At 36.4% G+C, this 17753-nt stretch overlaps 1 protein-coding gene across 1 annotated transcript in view; it reads right to left on the reverse strand.

Annotated features, from left to right (window-relative positions):
* Positions 1–8362: 8362 nt before the first annotated feature.
* APOOL (apolipoprotein O like) overlaps positions 8363–17753 on the reverse strand; it is a 105481-nt gene continuing 96090 nt past the window's right edge. The window contains exon 9 of the mRNA XM_049644028.1: positions 8363–8818. Coding sequence (XP_049499985.1) covers positions 8784–8818 — 35 coding nt within the window. The 3' untranslated portion in view covers positions 8363–8783. The remainder of the gene's footprint in view (positions 8819–17753) is intronic.

Genomic DNA, 17753 nt, shown 5'->3' on the forward strand with positions numbered 1-17753 from the left:
CTCTCTCTGCACCCCCACCCCACTTGTGCTCTGTCTCTCTTTCTCTTAAAAATAAATAAAACATTTAAAAGACATATAAACTTAATAGTAGGTACCTTTGGAAGAGTAATGACTAAGAGTTGGCAATAGGGGAATCTTGGGGTGCAGATAATGTTCTGGTTCTTGATGTAGGTACTAGTTACATGGGTGTGCTCAATTTGCAGAAGTTTACCTACCTATGCACTTATGATTTATGTATTTTTATGAAATACAATACTTCAATAAAAATTATTTTATAAAGGGGAGTTGGTGTTTCTCATAGAAATAATATAATAAGTTTAATGTAACTTAAAGTCAGATCCTTTAACTTTCAGAAAGGCATATTTGACTTTTCTTTACATGTTTATCGACAAAGGCAAATCTATAAAAAATGAGCCATAAGAAAGTGAGATTAATCTGATAAGAATTTCTAAGATTTATGAGGATGGGCCAAGGCACTGTAATAAGGAACTTAGCTTGCTTACTTTTCTTTGGAGACTAAAACAATCTCAATAAACTTTGAGGTAATCACCAAGGCCTTGAATGAATTCTTATTCAGAAGACAGGGAAAATATTGTGGTGGGGGGGGGGGGGTTAAGTGCACAGACTCCAGAGCCCAACAGTTGGGTGCATGACTTGGCTCCCCCCATTTATTCACTGTGTATCTCAGTTTCCTCATTTGTAAAATGGGAGTAACAGTGGCATCTACCTCATTGGGTTATTGTGATAATGAAATGAGTTGATATATGGAAAGTATTTGGAACAGTGCTTGGCACATAGCGGATGCTATTAAAGTATTAGATATTATCACAAATGCTAGGTTCCTCTTTAAAAAAATCATCCCATGCACTGAGGACTCTTATTCTTTGGTAGAATTAAGTCTCAGTTCTGATTTCCAAATTATGATTTATCAAAGGGCAAGACTGGTTATAATGGTGGTTAACAAAGGGTTAAAAACTTCTGCATGGAAGAGTAGAAACAGATTCATGTGAATCATGCAACCCAAAGAGCATTGTGTATTGAAAAATAAAAATGAGTAACAATAACACTTTCAATGATAATAACTTGTACATTGGTTCTTACCTCTTCTTGCCTACTTAAGGATTTTGCTCAATATTTCTTCCTTCTCTCTTTTGCATTAGAATTTTTTGTTCTCCATTGGATCATTCCCATTAACAAACACACTTTCATGTTATGCATCTCCAAAATGAATGAAAAATTCCTTGACCCCACATCTTCCTCCACCTATTTTCTTTTACTCTCATTAATAGTAAAACTTCTCAAAGGAGATGTCTAGGCTTATTATCTCCAATTATTCCACATTCAGTCTTGAATCAATTTCAAACTTTCTTTTCAGCATTCCACTAAAACTGCTCTTGTCATGCTCAACAATGATCACTATGATGCTAAATCCAATGGCTAATTCTCAGTCCTCATCATACATGACCTATCTTGACGACCATGTGTCCCAGGTTGCCCAGGATAGTCTTAGCTTTTTCCTGTTCTCTGTACATGATTATTAATAGCATTCTCTTTCACTCTCAGAAGTGTTCCATTTTGGAATACAAATTACCTGATCACCTGAAATGACCTTTTTGACAGAGTTGCTCACTCTCTATTTCTTGAAACACTCTCTTCACTTGGGTTCTGGGATAGTTCTCTCTTTTCCTCTTACTGGCCACTCTTTCACAGACATCTCTGCTTCCCTGTTTAATTTCTAAGCCATGGAGTGCCATGGCTTAAATCTAAACCTCTTATCTTCTCTGTTACATTTTGTTGATCTCATCTCGTTCCAGACTAATATTTTGACATGTCTATCTCCACTCCAAATTACTTTAAACTCCAGACTCATATATCCAATAACTTACCTGACATTTCAACTTGGTTGTATATAATAGATGTCTCAGACTTATTTCCCAAACCACCTTCTGATATTTCCCCTTTAATCAGTTCCTTCCAGTCTTATTATAGCCTAAAGACACTACATAATCTAACCATATCCCCTAATTGTCTCCCTGCTTATTGAACTTTAAACCATGACACTAACCTCCTTAGTGTTATCCCAGAATGTTAGGCACTCTCATTCTCTGGGACTATGTACTTGTTCCTTCCTCAGACAGGAATGCTCCAATTCCAGATATTCAAATGTCTTACTCTTTCCCTCTTTCTAGTTTCTGAGAAAATGTCAACTTTTAAGTGAGATCTTCCCTGGCCACCCTACTTTAAATTTGCATCACCTTCACAATCCCAAATATCCTGCCCTGCTTTATTTTTCTGCATAACATTTAAAACCATCTGACATTCTTTACACTTTTTTTTGTTGGTTATTTTTGTCTCCCTCAATTGGAAGGTAAGCTTCATGAAAGCAAGTGATATTTGGGCAGGGCAAAGACTTGAGGGAATTGAGGGAGGGAGTTTCATGGATTTCTAGCTGAAGGGCATTCTGGGCAAGGGGAACAGGTAACATTATACTGACTTATGTTTTAAAAGGATCACACTGGCTACTGTGTGGAGAAAATGCTTCAAGGGGAAAAGTAGAAGCAGAAGGATAGTAGAACATTATTACAGTCTTCTGATTTCAACACCAACATGTGAAGAGCTTGAAAGTCATCACTCTCATCCTTGCAGCAAGGAAAAGCCACACAAACTGAAGATCAGTGATATTTCTTTAGACACATCAGAGAACTGAGGTTGCAGAGCAAGTCACCACCCCCAAAAATGGAGACAGGTGAACATAGAGAATAATGGTCCAGATTAGTTTACCTGAAACAGAAGTTACTGGAGCCAGTAACTGGTAGGGACACTTAAATGGCAATTGAAGAATTGCTGGAGGCTTAACATGAAACAGCTTGAGAGTTTAAAACTTCTGGGGCCCAGTCTTGAGGGTGTGGCATACTTTCATTAATTTTATCTTTAGGAGCCCCAATCAGGTTCTCCTGGTGAGGATCAGAGGAAAATCCCACATGTTTTGGGTAGGAAGAGAGAAAAGTAACCATACTGAAATATTATCGGAAGAAAACAACCACTTTGACATGCCCAGAGTTTCCGTTCTCAATAACAAAGACCCGCCCTCAAGGGAAACTACTTTATCAAAGCCTTACCTAACTTACAGGAGGGTCAGTTAGACAACTCCATCCTCTTCCAGTCTTCCTTTTCCAGATATAAAGTGAAAAAAAAAAGGCTAACAAATGCTTCTGAAGTTTAAAGCCCAAGGACTCAGGCCCACTATCAATGAGATTACTTACAAGATTATAGAATGCTTCCATCCCCAGTACCTTACTGCCACATCAACAAGACAGTGATATAGCAACAGTGGATTATAATAAAGAGAGCTCTTAGACAAAGACTCTATTTAAGGATCTCTAGGAAAATCCAAGCACAATGGGGCTGGGGTGGACAAGGAGACTAGAGAACATTTTAGCCACTGACACAACTCCAGTAAACAGTAAATACAGCTCAGCTCTAGATAAAGATAATAACTCACACTAAATGTCTATCTATCTTGGTTCCTTCTACCTGACACATCATGTTTGGTTTAAAACAAGTACTGTAAAGAATAAATAAAAAAAGAAAACAAGTACTGTATAAGACATGCTAAAATGCAGGGATGGGAGGGAAGTCTGAAAAGACAAACCAAGCATCAAAGCCAGAATCAGGGAAGAAATTTTGGACTTATCAGATTGAGAATTTAAAATAATCATGATGAATATGCTAAAGCTTCAAATGGAAAAAGTAGACAACATGCCAGAATAGATGGGTAATGCAAGCAGAAAGATGGACACCCCAAGACAGTGTCAAAGTGAAATGTTACATATCAAAACACTATAACAGAAATGAAGAATACCTTTAATGGGCTTACTAGCAGACTGGTTGAGGAAAAAAATCTAAGCTGGAAAATGTCCGTAGAAACTTCCCAAACTGAAATGCAAAGAGAAAAAAGAATGAAAAAAAAAAAAACCCCAATCAATATTATACCCAAGAACTATGGAACAACTACAAAAGGTATAACATACTTGTAATGGAAATACCAGAAGGAGAAGAAATAGATAAAGGAGCACAAGAAATATTTGAAGTAATAACGGCTAAGAATTTTCCAAAATTAATGACAGACACCAAGGCACAGATTGGGAATCGCAGAGAACACTAAGCAAGATGAATACCAAAACTCAACACCTAGGTATATCAGATTGAAACTGCAGAAAATCAAAGACAAAGAGAATTTTTGAAAGAAGCCAGGGTTGGGGAGGAGGAGAGAACGCTATTACAATAATCAAAGACAGAGGTGCTGATGGCTCACATTAGGGTGGTGGCAGTGGAGATAGAGAAAATTGGTTGGATTTAGGATATATATTGAATATGAAGCTGACAGAATTTCCTGATGGATTGGAAATGGGATATAAGAATAAGTAGAAGTGAAGAGCATGACAAGTTCATGGCCTTTAACATCAGACAAACCAGGAATTCTTCTTAACCCTAATCATCTCCTTTAAACATTACCTTCAGCTACTATTCCAGGCTTTCATCACCCTAAATACAATGTTCACAGGGTAAAATTGAGGTTATGATGTGATAACTCTTTAGTTTCCTGATTCTTGTCATTGAACCTTCACATATAAACTTCTCAACATTAGCTTCCATCATTAACTCCTTCATTCCCATCTCAGTAGAAGAGGTATTTACCATTCTTAACAAATCCCATTCTCCCCTCCACTTCAGCTTCCTTACAGTCCCTCTTCTTTGATTATCCCCTTTCTCCTGAATCTTTTTTTTAATGTTTTTATTTATTTTTGAAGGAGAGAGAGAGAGACAGAGCATGAGTGGGGGAAGAGCAGAGAGAGAGGGAGACATAGAATCTGAAGCAGGCTCCAGGCTCTGAGCTGTTAGCACAGAGCCCGATGTGGGGCTCGAACTCACAAACTGTGAAATCATGACCTGAGCCAAAGTGGGACGCCTAACCGACTGAGCCATCCAGGTGCCCCTCCGTTCTCCTGAATCTTAAGCCTCTTCTTTTATGTTGGCTCCTTCTTATCAGCATGTAAACATAGTTAAGTATTTTGAGAGAGGGAGGGAGGGAAGGAGGGTGAGGGGAGGGAGTGGGAGTGGGAGTGGGAAGGAAGGAGGGAGAGAAAGAGAAAGGGAGAGCGAGACCTCCATCAAGCTCATTGTGACTTCAGTTATCACCATTTGTCTCTTCTTCATAGCACAGTTAGTTGGAAGAGTAATATTCATTCATTGCTTTTACTCCTTCACTTTTCTTTTCCACTCCTCAGCCTAATACAATTTGATTTCATTTCACTGAAATTGAAACTGTACTCAATACAATTATATATAACCTACTTGTTGCTAAACCCAGTGGGTACTTTTCAGTCTTTACCTCCTGTTCAGCATTTGACACCGGAAACTCTCTGCTCCCTTGGCTTCTGTGACATCATTATCTCTCTTCTTTCATATCTCTAGACAATTATTTTCAGTCTTCGGGTGCTGCTCTTCTATTTAGTCCATATACATTGGTACTTCTTAGTACTCTATCAATGGGGCTCTGATCTTCTCACTGTTTGTACTCTGTTGATTAACCTCACTGTCCCCAATTACCAACTCTCTAAAAGTAGGCCTAAATCTATTTCCAGTCCACATGTCCAACTGGTAACTGAACATCTCTGCTTGGAAATTTCAAAGATACCTCAAATTTGACAAAACTGAAGTCATAATTTTGCCTCTTTGCCTGCTCCTTCCTCTCTCTGTATGCTATGTTTCATTAAACTGCATTCTCATCCATCTACTCACTAAAGCTCCAAACCTCGGTATCTTCCTATATCCTACTATCTCCCCCATCCTCACATGTAGTCAGTAATAAAGTCCTCTCACTTCTACCCCTAAATACTTATTGAATGTGTCCCTTTTCTTCTGTATATCCACAGCTTTATTTCAGAACTTCATTTTTTTTCAAGTGTAGATTAAAGTAACAGTCTCTCCACTGGTTTTGGTTCCTTGCCCCTTTCATTAACTTTATCTCTGAAACATAAAACTCATAACACTGATCTGCTTAAGATCCTTTGATGGCTCTCAATCCCTTCAGGATAAAGTCAAAGTCCTTAGCAAAGTAATACCAAGGTTTTTATAAAGATCTGGCTCCTGCCTACCACTTCATCTTCATCTATTACTACTCATTCCCTCACACTCACATTGAACAAGTTGCAATTCTATGGAATCTTACTTGCTTTTTGTTATTTCTAGACTTTCATAAAAGCTTTTTGCACTACCTGAAATATACCCCACCCTCCTTTATTATAAATAACTCTTATTTCTCACTTATAACTCAGCTCAGGCTGTCACCTCCTCCAAAAAACTTTACTTGATTCCTCAATTTGAGACATGTTCTTTTGGCTGCTCCTTTGGGTTTCTCTGCACAGTACTTACATTGATTTTATTTATATTATCTATCTATATACATCTATCTATCTATCATCTATCTCCTCCTCCTCTCCTCCTCTTCCTCCTTCTCCTCCCCCTCCTCCTTCTTCTTCTTCTTCTTCTTCTTCTATCTACCTACATCATTTATCTATAGGTCTGTCTTTCCAATAATACTGAAACCTTTGAAAGCAAAGATTTATCTTATTCATCTATTATCTTCTCAGAGACTGACATATCTGCTTGGCACATAGTAGGTGATGGAAAAAATATTTTATGAATGAATGCCTAACTGAATGAATGTTTTTCTCCTTTCTTCAATCTAATCTCCAAACTTCTACATTATCTTCCATTTTTCATGAGCCAAACATTTTTCCTTCCGTCTTTTTCTTCCTTCCTACCTTCTTTCCTTCCTTTCCTTCCTTCCTTCCTTCCTTCCCTCTTTACTTTTTCTTTTTCTTTCTTTCTTTCTTTCTTTCTTTCTTTCTTTCTTTCTTTCTTTCTCTTTCTCTCTTTCTTTCTTTCTTTTAGTGTTTATTCAAGACTTCTGTTTTGAAGTCTCCCAACAGTAGGAAACTTAAAAGTATGTATGTATGTGTGTACAGATAAACATATATATTTGTAGAATTTTTATGTTATTATTACTGGATTAGAATACTCATTAATTGGAGTCATATACTTTTGGAGCTTTAATTCTGAGCACAGAAGAAATATTCTGCTCTTCATGCAAAATTGCTTCATTTACTTCAAGAGCTCCCTAAAATATGTTTTTCTTTCAGTTTATTATTTTAATAATGCAAAAAGAGTAATATACTCTTTTCTATATAATATACATATAGCGTTTGCTCTATCATAATTCATAATTATAGAAAGCAGGAGGAATTAAAATACTTTATTCAGGCAAAAGAATTATATAACTACTAAGTGCCTATACAAGGCAATTATATGAAATAACTTACTTCATGCCATGGTAATCATTTGGGTTGAAAAAATTCAGTAACAGTTCATATTTTTTTAGTATGAGATTTTTTGTTATTTTCCAACAGGATATGGAGGAAATTAAAATCATTGTTCATTTTATAAATGGAGAAGATGAGGTTCAGAGAGGTTAATGCCTTCACCCAGTCACACAGTTTAGATTAGGGGCTAATCTAAATTCTAAACTAATATTTCTCCATTCTCAGACGTTATACTATGAATAATAACAAAATCTACATTTGTATACTGAATTAGAGGTTAAAAAATATTTTCAGGGGCGCCTGGGTGGCTCAGTTGGTTAAGCGTCTGACTTTGGCTGAGGTCATGATCTCATGGTCTGTGGGTTTGAGCCCCATGTCAGACTCTGGGCTGACAGCTCAGAACCTGGAGTCTAAGATTCTGTGTCTCTGTCTCTCTCTGACCCTCCCATACTCTATCTCTCTCTCAAAAAATAAACATTAAAAAAATACTTTCAGGTGCATTGTCTTCTTTGATCCTCAAAATCATCTTTGAGGTAAGGCAAATAATATCCCAAATTTATAGATCAGAAAGCAGGGATGGGGTAAGGTCGGGCGGGGGGGGCATGACTCAGAGAGAGATTAAACAACCTCTCAAAATTATATAACTAGTAACGACTTAGAGCTGGGATTAGGATTCAAGTCTTTTGGCTCTAAATCACACACTAAATCATACTAAACTATATAGGAATCTGAATCAGTAAGTTACTTACAAAGATTAAATTAGCTTTTTTAAAAAAAGGTTATCCTCTCCATTTTGTAAAATACTAAAGAATTTTAAAATGGCAGACTTTGGGGAAGTTGAATTGATAAATTAAAATACTCATTGAGTCAATTTTCCAATGTTTCAAAATAACTTTGAAACTTGATTCATGAGTCATTTTAACTATGGTGAATAAGTTACCTATAATAGTATATACTGGTTTGATCAAAACAGCAGGGTAAAACTTATCATTCAAGGGAGTTTACCATTGGATATAACAGCCTGTTGAGGTTTGATTAAGTCTTGGGCCACTTATTAGGTACCTCGCCCTGTTCTAGGTGTTCTGAGGGCTACAGAACTCAGATACAATGTAGCTGCAGCTCCGTGAGAGAATTTTACACCCTGGTTAAGTAGTTTAATTAGTAAGCATAAAGCAATCACATAAAAAGCAAGTATAAAGTATAAAGAAGCGTAGTTTACAAGTGTTGAAGGAATTCACAGAAAAGATCAGTAAGGCTGGAGTAGCAGGAGAGTGTCTCACCATCATACTGAGAGTAGCAGTATAGAATAGTGGTTAAAAACATAGACTTTGGCACTAGGCTACCTAAATTTAACTCTCAGTGTACCACTTACTAAATGTGTGACCTTGGTTGGGCAAGTTACTTAACCTCTTCTGTGCTCTCAGGATCTTCACCTGTAAAATGAGGATAACAATATTACAGACATAATAGGATTATTGGGAGTATTAAGTAAATTAATATGTTCATAATGTTCAGAACAATTCCAAGTACCTAATGCTGTATGTGTGAATAAAAAATAAAATAATGTGGGGTTCCTGGGTGCTCGGTCGGTTGAGTGTCTGACTCTTGATTTCACTGAGGTCATGATCTCATGGTTCCTGCATTCAAGCCCCATGCTGAGCTCCACACAGTGCAAAGCCTGCATGGGATTTTCTCTTTCTTCTCTCTCCCCCACCCTCTCTCTCTCTCAAAAATAAATAAACATTTAAAAAACAAAATTAAATTAAAAAATAAAATAAAATAATGAATAATATGGATACATGGGAAAGGGTAGACTAGAGGGGTAAAGCTTGAAGCTAGGGAGACCAAATGAGAATATGCTATACTAATGCAGGCTAAAGTGATATAGGATGGGGAGCATGTGACATAAACAAAATTTAAAGCCATCATGGGCTATTTTTGTGGAGGACTGAAGACAAATCCCTGCCCCTATAATTTCTCTCTTTATATGTGCTCTTCCATCAGCACTGCCTCCACCCTGTTCTTTACTTATAGCTGGTGTTTGTGGTTTTTTTGTTTTTTGTCTCTTGTTTTTGTTTTTGTTTTGTTTTGTGTTGCTTTTGGACTGGTGTGTGTGTGTGTCCATTTGTTTTATTTGTCTCTGTGTTTACATGTCTCTGTTTCCTATTTGTCTGTTTGTTTTCCTTTTCAGAGATACTTCAAGAAACAAATCAAAGCACACCTCATAGAGGGTCCAAAACATCACTACAAATAGAGAAATAAAATAACCAGTCACAACAACAGAGAGCAAGTAACTCTCAAAAAAACACCTCCTGAGGGCCAGGCCCTGGACAGTGTGTGACGCCCCTGCCTTTTAATACAGCAGTGCTCTCATGTGCAGAGCACATAAAAAGCTTTTAAAACTCACAAGGGACAGAAAACTAGCCAAAATGATGAAACGGAAGAATTCTTCTCAAAAGAAATTCCAGGAAAAAGTGACACCTAAAGAATTGATCAAAACAGATATAAGGAATATAACTGAACAAAAATTTAGAATAATAGTCATAGGATTATTTGCTGGGCTTGAAAAAGGCATAGAAGACAGCAGAAAATCTATTACTGCAGAGATCAAGGAACTAAAAAATAGTCATGATGAATTTAAAAAAATGCTCTAAATGAGATGCAAAATAAAATGGAGGCAGCCACAGCACGGATTGAAGAGACAGAGGGGAGATAGGTGGATTAGAAGATTAAATTATGGAAAAAGAGGAACCTGAGAAAAAGATTAAAAAATCCAGGATCATGAGGGAAGAATTAGAGAACTAAGTGATGAAATCAAATGGAACAATATCCGTATCATAGGAATTCCAGAAGAAGAGAGAGAAGGGGGCTGAAGATGTACTTGAAGAAATAATAGCTGAGAACTTCCCCCAATCTGAGGAAGGAAACAGACATTGAAATCCAGGAGGCACAGAGAACTCACTTCAAGACATAACTTGAATCGATCTTCTGCATGACATATCATAGTGAAACTAGAAAAAACAAAGATAAAGGGAGAATTCTGAAAGCAGCTAAGGACCAACAGGCCTTATCCTACAAGGGTAGACACATAATGGTAGTAGCAGACCTATCTACTGAAACTTGGCAGGACAGAAAGGAGTGGTAGGAAATTTTCAATGTGGTGAATAGGAAAAATATGTAGCCAAGAATCCTTTATCCAGCAAGCCTGTCATTCAGAAAAGAAGGAGAGATAAAGGTCTTCCCAAACAAAAACTGAAGGAGTTAATCACCACTAAACCAGTCCTACAAAAGATCCTAAGGAGGACTCTGTGAGTGTTGCAAGGAGCGCAAAGTACCAGAGACATCACTACAAGTGTGAAGCCTACAGATAACATAATGACACTTACACCCGTAACTTTCAATAGTAACACTGAATTTAGGTGTACTAAAATATCCAATCAAAACATAGGGTATCAGAAGGGATAAAAAAAAAAAAACAAAACAAGACCCATTTAATTGCTGTCTACAAGAGACCCATTTTGGATCTGAAAACACCTTCAGATTGAAAGTGAGGGGGTGGAGACCAACCTGTCATGCTACTGGAATTCAAAAGAAAGCTGGATTAGCCATACTTATATCAGACAAACTAGATTTTAACTATAGGCTGTAAAAAGAGATGAAGAAGGGCATTATATAATAATTATGGGGTCTTTCTATCAAGAAGAGCTAACAATTATAAATGTTTATGTACCAAATATGGAAGCAACCAAATATAAAAACAATTAATCACAAACATAAGCAACCTTATTGGAAAGAATGTGGTAATTGCAGGGGACTTGAATACTCCACTTACAACAATGGACAGACCATCTAGGCAGAAAATCCATAAAGAAACAAGGGCCCTAAATGATACACTGGACCAGATAAGTTTGACAGATATATTTAGAACTTTTCATCCTAAAGCAGCAGAATATACATTCTAAGAATGAATGGGTCAACTAGGCAATTAAAGAAGAAATTAAAAAAAATATATGGAAACAAATGAAAATGAAAACACAACAATCCAAACCATTTGGGATGCAGCAAAGGCAGTCCTAAGAGGAAAATACATTGCAATCCAGGCATATCTCAAGAAAGAAGAAAAATCCCCAATATAAAGTCTAACAGCACACCTAAAGGAACTAGAAGCAGAACAGCAAAAACACCCCAAACCCAGCAGAAGAGAAATAATAAAAATCAGAGCAGAAATAAACAATATAGAATCAAAAAAAAAAACCCCAGTAGAACAGATCAATGAAAGCAAGAGTTGTTTTTTTTTAAATAAACAAAATTGATAAAACCCTAGCCAGACTTCTCAAAAAGGAAGGAGAGAGGACCCAAGTAGATAAAATAATGAATGAAAATGGATTTATCACAACCAATCCCTCAGAAACACAAGCTATTATCAAAGAATACTATGAAAAAATATGCCAACAAACAGGACAATCTGGAACAAATGAACAATTTCCTAGACACCCACACCTACCAAAACTCAAATGGGAAGAAATAGAAAATTTGAATACACCCATAATGAGTAAAGAAATTGAATCAGTTACCAAAAATATACCAACAAATAAGAGTCCTTGGCCAGATGGCTTCCATGGGGAATTCTACCAGACATTTAAAGCAGAGATAATACCTATCTTTCTCAAGCTGTTCCAAAAAATAGAAAGGGAAGGAAAACTTCCAGATTCATTCTATGAAGCCAGCATTACTTTGATTCCTAAACCAGACAGAGACCCAGCAAAAAAAGAGAACTGCAGTCCAATATCCCTGATGAATATGGATGCAAAAATTCTCAATAAGATACTAGCAAATTGAATTCAACAGCATATAAAAAGAATTATTCACCTTGAACAAGTGGGATTCATTCCTGGGCCGCAGGGCTTGTTCACCATTCGCAAATCAATCAATGTGATACATCACGTTAATAAAGATAAGAATCATATGATCCTCTCAATTGATGCAGAAAACGCCTTTGACAAAATTCAACTCCTTTCTTGATGAAAATCCTCAAGAAAGTCAGTATAGAAGGAACATACTTAAACATCATAAAAGCCATTTATGAAAAGCTCACAGCTAATACCATCCTCAATGGGGAAAAACTGAGAGCTTTCCCCCTGAGATCAGGAACACGACAGGGATGTCCACTCTCACCGCTGTTAACACAGAGTTGGAAGTTCTGGCATCCGCAATCAGAAAACAAAAGGAAATCAAAGGCATCAAAATTGGCAAAGATGAAGTCAAGCTTTCACTTTTTGCAGATGACATGATATTATACATGGAAAACCCAGAAGACTCCACCAAAAGTCTGCTAGAACTGATACATGAATTCAACATAGTTCCAGGATACAAAATTAATGTACACATATCAGTTGTATTCTTATACACTAATAATGAAGCAACAGACAAATAAAGAAACTTATCCCATTCAAAACTGCACCAAGAATCATAAAATACCTACGAATAAACCTAACCAAAGATGTAAAAGATCTGTATGCTGAAAACTATAGAAAGCTTATGAAGGAAATTGAAGAAGATACAAAGAAATGGAAAAACATTCCATGCTCATGGATTGGAGGAATAAATATTGTTAAAATGATAATACTACCCAAAGCTATCTACACATTCAATACAATCCCAATCACAATTGCACCAGCATTCTTCTCAAAGCTAGAACAAGCGATCTTAAAATTTGTATGGAACCACAAAAGACCCCAAATACACAAATATTGAAAAAGAAGACCAAAGCGGGAGGCATCACAATCCCAGACTTTAGCCTCTACTACAAGGCTATAATCATCAAGACAGCATGGTATTGGCACAAAAACCAGACACATAGACCAATGGAATGGAATAGAGACTCCAGAATTGGACCCACAAAAGTATGGCCAACTAATCTTTGACAAAGCAGGAAAGAATATCCAATGGAAAAAAGACAGTCTCTTTAACAAATGGTGCTGGGAGAACTAGACAGCAACATGCAGAAGAATGAAACTACATCACTTGCTTATACCATTCACAAAAATAAACTCAAAATGGATGACACACCTGAATGCGAGACAGGAAACCATCAAAACCCTAGAGGAGAAAGCAGGAAAAAACCTCTCTGACCCCAGCCGCAGCAATTTCTTACTTGTCACATCTCCAAAGGCAAGGGAATTAAAAGCAAAAATGAACTATTGGGACTTCATGAAGATAAAATGCTTCTGCACTGCAAAGGAAACAATCAACGAAACTAAAAGGCAACCAACTGGATGGGAAGAGATTTGCAAATGACATATCAGACAAAGGGCTAGTATCCAAAATCTATAAAGAACTCACCAAACTCCACACCCGAAAAACAAATAACCCAGTGAAGAAAAGGGGAGAAGACACGAATAGACACTTCTCTAAAGGAGACATCCAGGTGGCCAACAGGCGCATGAAAAGATGCTGAACATCTCCCCTCATCAGGGAAATACAAATCAAAGCCACACTCAGATACCACCTCATGCCAGTCAGAGTGGCCAAAATGAACAAATCAGGAGACTATCCCTGCTGGAGAGGATGTGGAGAAAGGGCAACCTTGTTGCACCGCTGGTGGGAATGCAAACTGGTGCAGCCACTCTGGAAAACAGTGTGGAGGTCCCTCAAAAAATTAAAAATAGATCTACCCTATGACCCAGCAATAGCACTGCTAGGAATTTGCCCAAGGGATACAGGAGTGCTGATGCATAGGAGCACTTGTACCCCAATGTTTATGGCAGCACTTTCAACAATAGCCAAATTATGGAAAGAGCCTAAATGTCCATCAACTGATGAATGGATAAAGAAACTGTGGTTTATATAGACAATGGAATACTATGTGGCAATGAGAAAAAATGAAATAGGGCCTTTTGTAGCAACATGGATGGAACTGGAGAGTGTTCTGCTAAGTGAAATAAGTCATACAGAGAAAGACAGATACCATATGTTTTCACTCCTATGTGGATCCTGAGAAACTTACCAGAAGACCATGTGAGAGGGGAAGGGGAAAAAAAAAAGAGGTTAGAGAGGGAGGGAGCCAAAACATAAGAGACTCTTAAAAACTGAGAACAACCTGAGGGTTGATGGGGGATGGGAAGGAGGGTAGGGTGAGTGATGGGTATTGAGGAGGGCACCTGTTGGGATGAGCACTGTGTGTTGTATGGAAACCAATTTGACAATAAATTTCATATTTAAAAAAATAATAAAATAAAAAATAAAATATGATTATTAAAGTCAAAAAAATAAATCTCATATTAGAAAAATAAAATAAAAAATAAAATGAACGCTACACAAAAAATTTAAAAAAGAAATTACCATATACCATAATTCCTCTACTGAGTATCCAAGGAAAATGAGAATATTGATTCAAAAACATATATGCACCCCTATGTCTACTGTAGCATTATTTACAGTAGCCAACCTATGGAAGCAACCTATATGTCCATCAACATATGAATGGATAAGAAAGTGTGGTATGTATATACACATACATATACATAAACACACAATGAAATATTACTGAGCCACAAAGGATGATTTGCAACAACATGAATGTACCTAGAGGACATAACTGAGTGAAATAAGTCAGAGAAAGAGAAATACTTTATAACTTCACTCATATGTGTAATTTAAGAAACAAAACTAATGAACAAAGAAAAAAGCCAAAGAAAACAACACTCTTAAATACAGAGAACAAACTGGTGGTTCTCAGAGGGGAGGTGGGTGGGAAGGATGTGTGAAATAAAAGAGGATTTAACAGTACACTTGATGAGCACTGAGAAACATAGAATTCTTGACTCATTATATGGTACACCTGAAACTAATATAATATTGTATGTTAATTATACTTTAATAAAAAAAGCATAGTATAAAAACAAGGTCCTTTTGTCCTTTGGAAATGCATATGAAACTTTTAGAAACTTTTTCTGTAGAATAAAGAAAAAAACTGAATAGGATTTATAGAAAAAACAATGAGTAGACTTCGCAAATTACTTCTGGACTTTTTAAAACTCAACAAGGCTTTTTTATTTTTATAGCTTTAGAGAATTTCAAGGGTAACTATTGTATTATTATTTGGGTATTATACAGACACAGTAACTTGCAAATTGATCTTAAATAAATGTGTTAATGAAGATTATGCTTTCAAGTAAAAATAATCTCTATTTGTTTTTAAACCTCTATTTGTTTTTAAACAGATAGCCATCAGAAGCCAATGTAACTGCATGCACTTTCTTGTTGTCATTTGGAACCAGGCTTCTATTGACTACTACACTCATCGAGGGGCTTTAGATCTTTCCTCTGAGGAGGGGTGGCATCTGTTCAGGTTTAACAGACAAGAACTCATGGATATGGCAAAAGAAGAGTGAAAGATGACTCATTTCAACTAGTCCCAACATGTGCTCCAACAGTTGAATGTCACCTGAGTCCAACAGCAGTTTGGCTTTGAGTGTTGTACAATACAGCAAGTGATCAAACTCTGGTTTGAGCAGATCTTTTACTTTGAAACAGATTTGGCAGATACAGTCAACTTTCCTTTCTTTATCCAAACTAATATACTAATGACCAATAGCAGAGCTGATGATCCAAAAGAGCAGATAAATCAAGAATCACTTTTAAAAAATCACTTTATACTTAGCATTAGGATATTTTTTACCTACCATATCTCACTAAATTTAAGATGCTTGTATTTTCACATCTTTAACACAGCTGAAATTGGGATAAGTATAATGATCAACTTGCATCATTTTAAGAAAAAAGGTAAATACTGTGTCTTAGATTTGATGAAATATGGATTGATTTGATTATAAACCGATCTAAGGTACAAAAAATTCATTTAAAATACTGAAGCTAAATTTTGAGGAGGTTACTTATGAAAACTTGTAAGTGAATTATTTCCCCACCTTGAGCAGTTCAAGTACCACTGCCTCCTTAACATCATCTCAGAACAACATTTTATCTCTGAGCATTTATAGCTCTTTGGTTGTATTTATATTAGGGAAAAAACTACATATAACACTGTATATATGTATATACATACGTTTCTTTCCTTTCTAGTAGAATATAAGCATTTTGATAGAATTATAATTACTTTCACATCCTGTGTTGCAATCAGCATAAAACATGTGACTTCTTACTATGTAATAGCTATTTCATGGGCATAAAAGTTACATGATAAGTCAGTCCTACCTATAAGGTATCTTGTCTGTGAAAAAATACTAAACTAGTTTTAGTTTTATAATAAATTGGATGGGTTGGCACAGCTATAAACACCATTTCTATAAAGGTATGTAGAATAGAGAGCATTTAAATCCTACCTTGGAGGATTGAGAAAGGTGACACTGGAACAAGGTCTGAAGGATGAATACGAAATTGGAATATGGAACAAGATGAGACAAAAAAAATTCTAAGAGGAAACACCAGCATAGGCAGAAAAAACTTAAAATAACAAAGCATGTTCAAGAAGCAAGCGATATAGATATAGCATTATAGATAAAATATAGATTAGCAGTAAGGTGAGAGAGGAAAGGGAAGATAGGATTAAAGTTGAACTGGGATCATAAATGAAGGGCCTTGTATGTCATGCTTAGGGGTCTTGATTTGAGTGTATAGGCAATGATGAGTTCCTGAAGATTTTAGAGACAACTAACCCTAATGGTTGTTAGGAAGACAACTATGTCATAATATTATGACTGATGAGTTAGAAGAATAGGGTAACAGACACTATATGTTAACTGAAACTCAACACCCATTCCATATCCCTTACTCCTTGCCTTCCTCACCACAGAAAAAAAGTATGATTTGCCAATTTTCCTTGAGCTAAGTGTGGCCACATGACGAGTTTTGGTCACGATATAGACAAGGATTCTGAGAGGAGTTCAAAGAAAGCATTTACTTTTCTGATAATAGAGGGTCAGAATCATCTAGTACATTTATCCTAATTTTTCTTCCTATTTTGAATGTGTAGGTGCTCCCCAGAGAAACAACAGCCATTTTATGAATATAAGGTGACAAATTGACATACTAAAGAGCAGAGTGGAAAGAGAAAATGTTTAGGTCCTTGATGTCACTAATAAGCTACTGAACTAACCCTGTACTGTCTAATTCCATACTTGAAATAGACTCTTATTTAAGCTACTGTTAACTGGTTTACTGCTACCTGCAAACAGAACACATTCTGAAGTGACAGAAAGCAAGACTGATGAAGGGCAGATGGAGGGCTATTGTAACAATCCAGGAAGGTGATGATGAAAACTTGAACGGGAGCAAGGATTAGAGAAGAGTAGAGAATGCAGAGTGGATTTGAAAAACATATAAATAAGAGAGATGTAGAGACAATTTAGT

The sequence above is a fragment of the Panthera uncia genome, chromosome X (genome assembly GCF_023721935.1).
Source record: "Panthera uncia isolate 11264 chromosome X, Puncia_PCG_1.0, whole genome shotgun sequence".
Taxonomy (NCBI): Eukaryota; Metazoa; Chordata; class Mammalia; order Carnivora; family Felidae; genus Panthera; species Panthera uncia.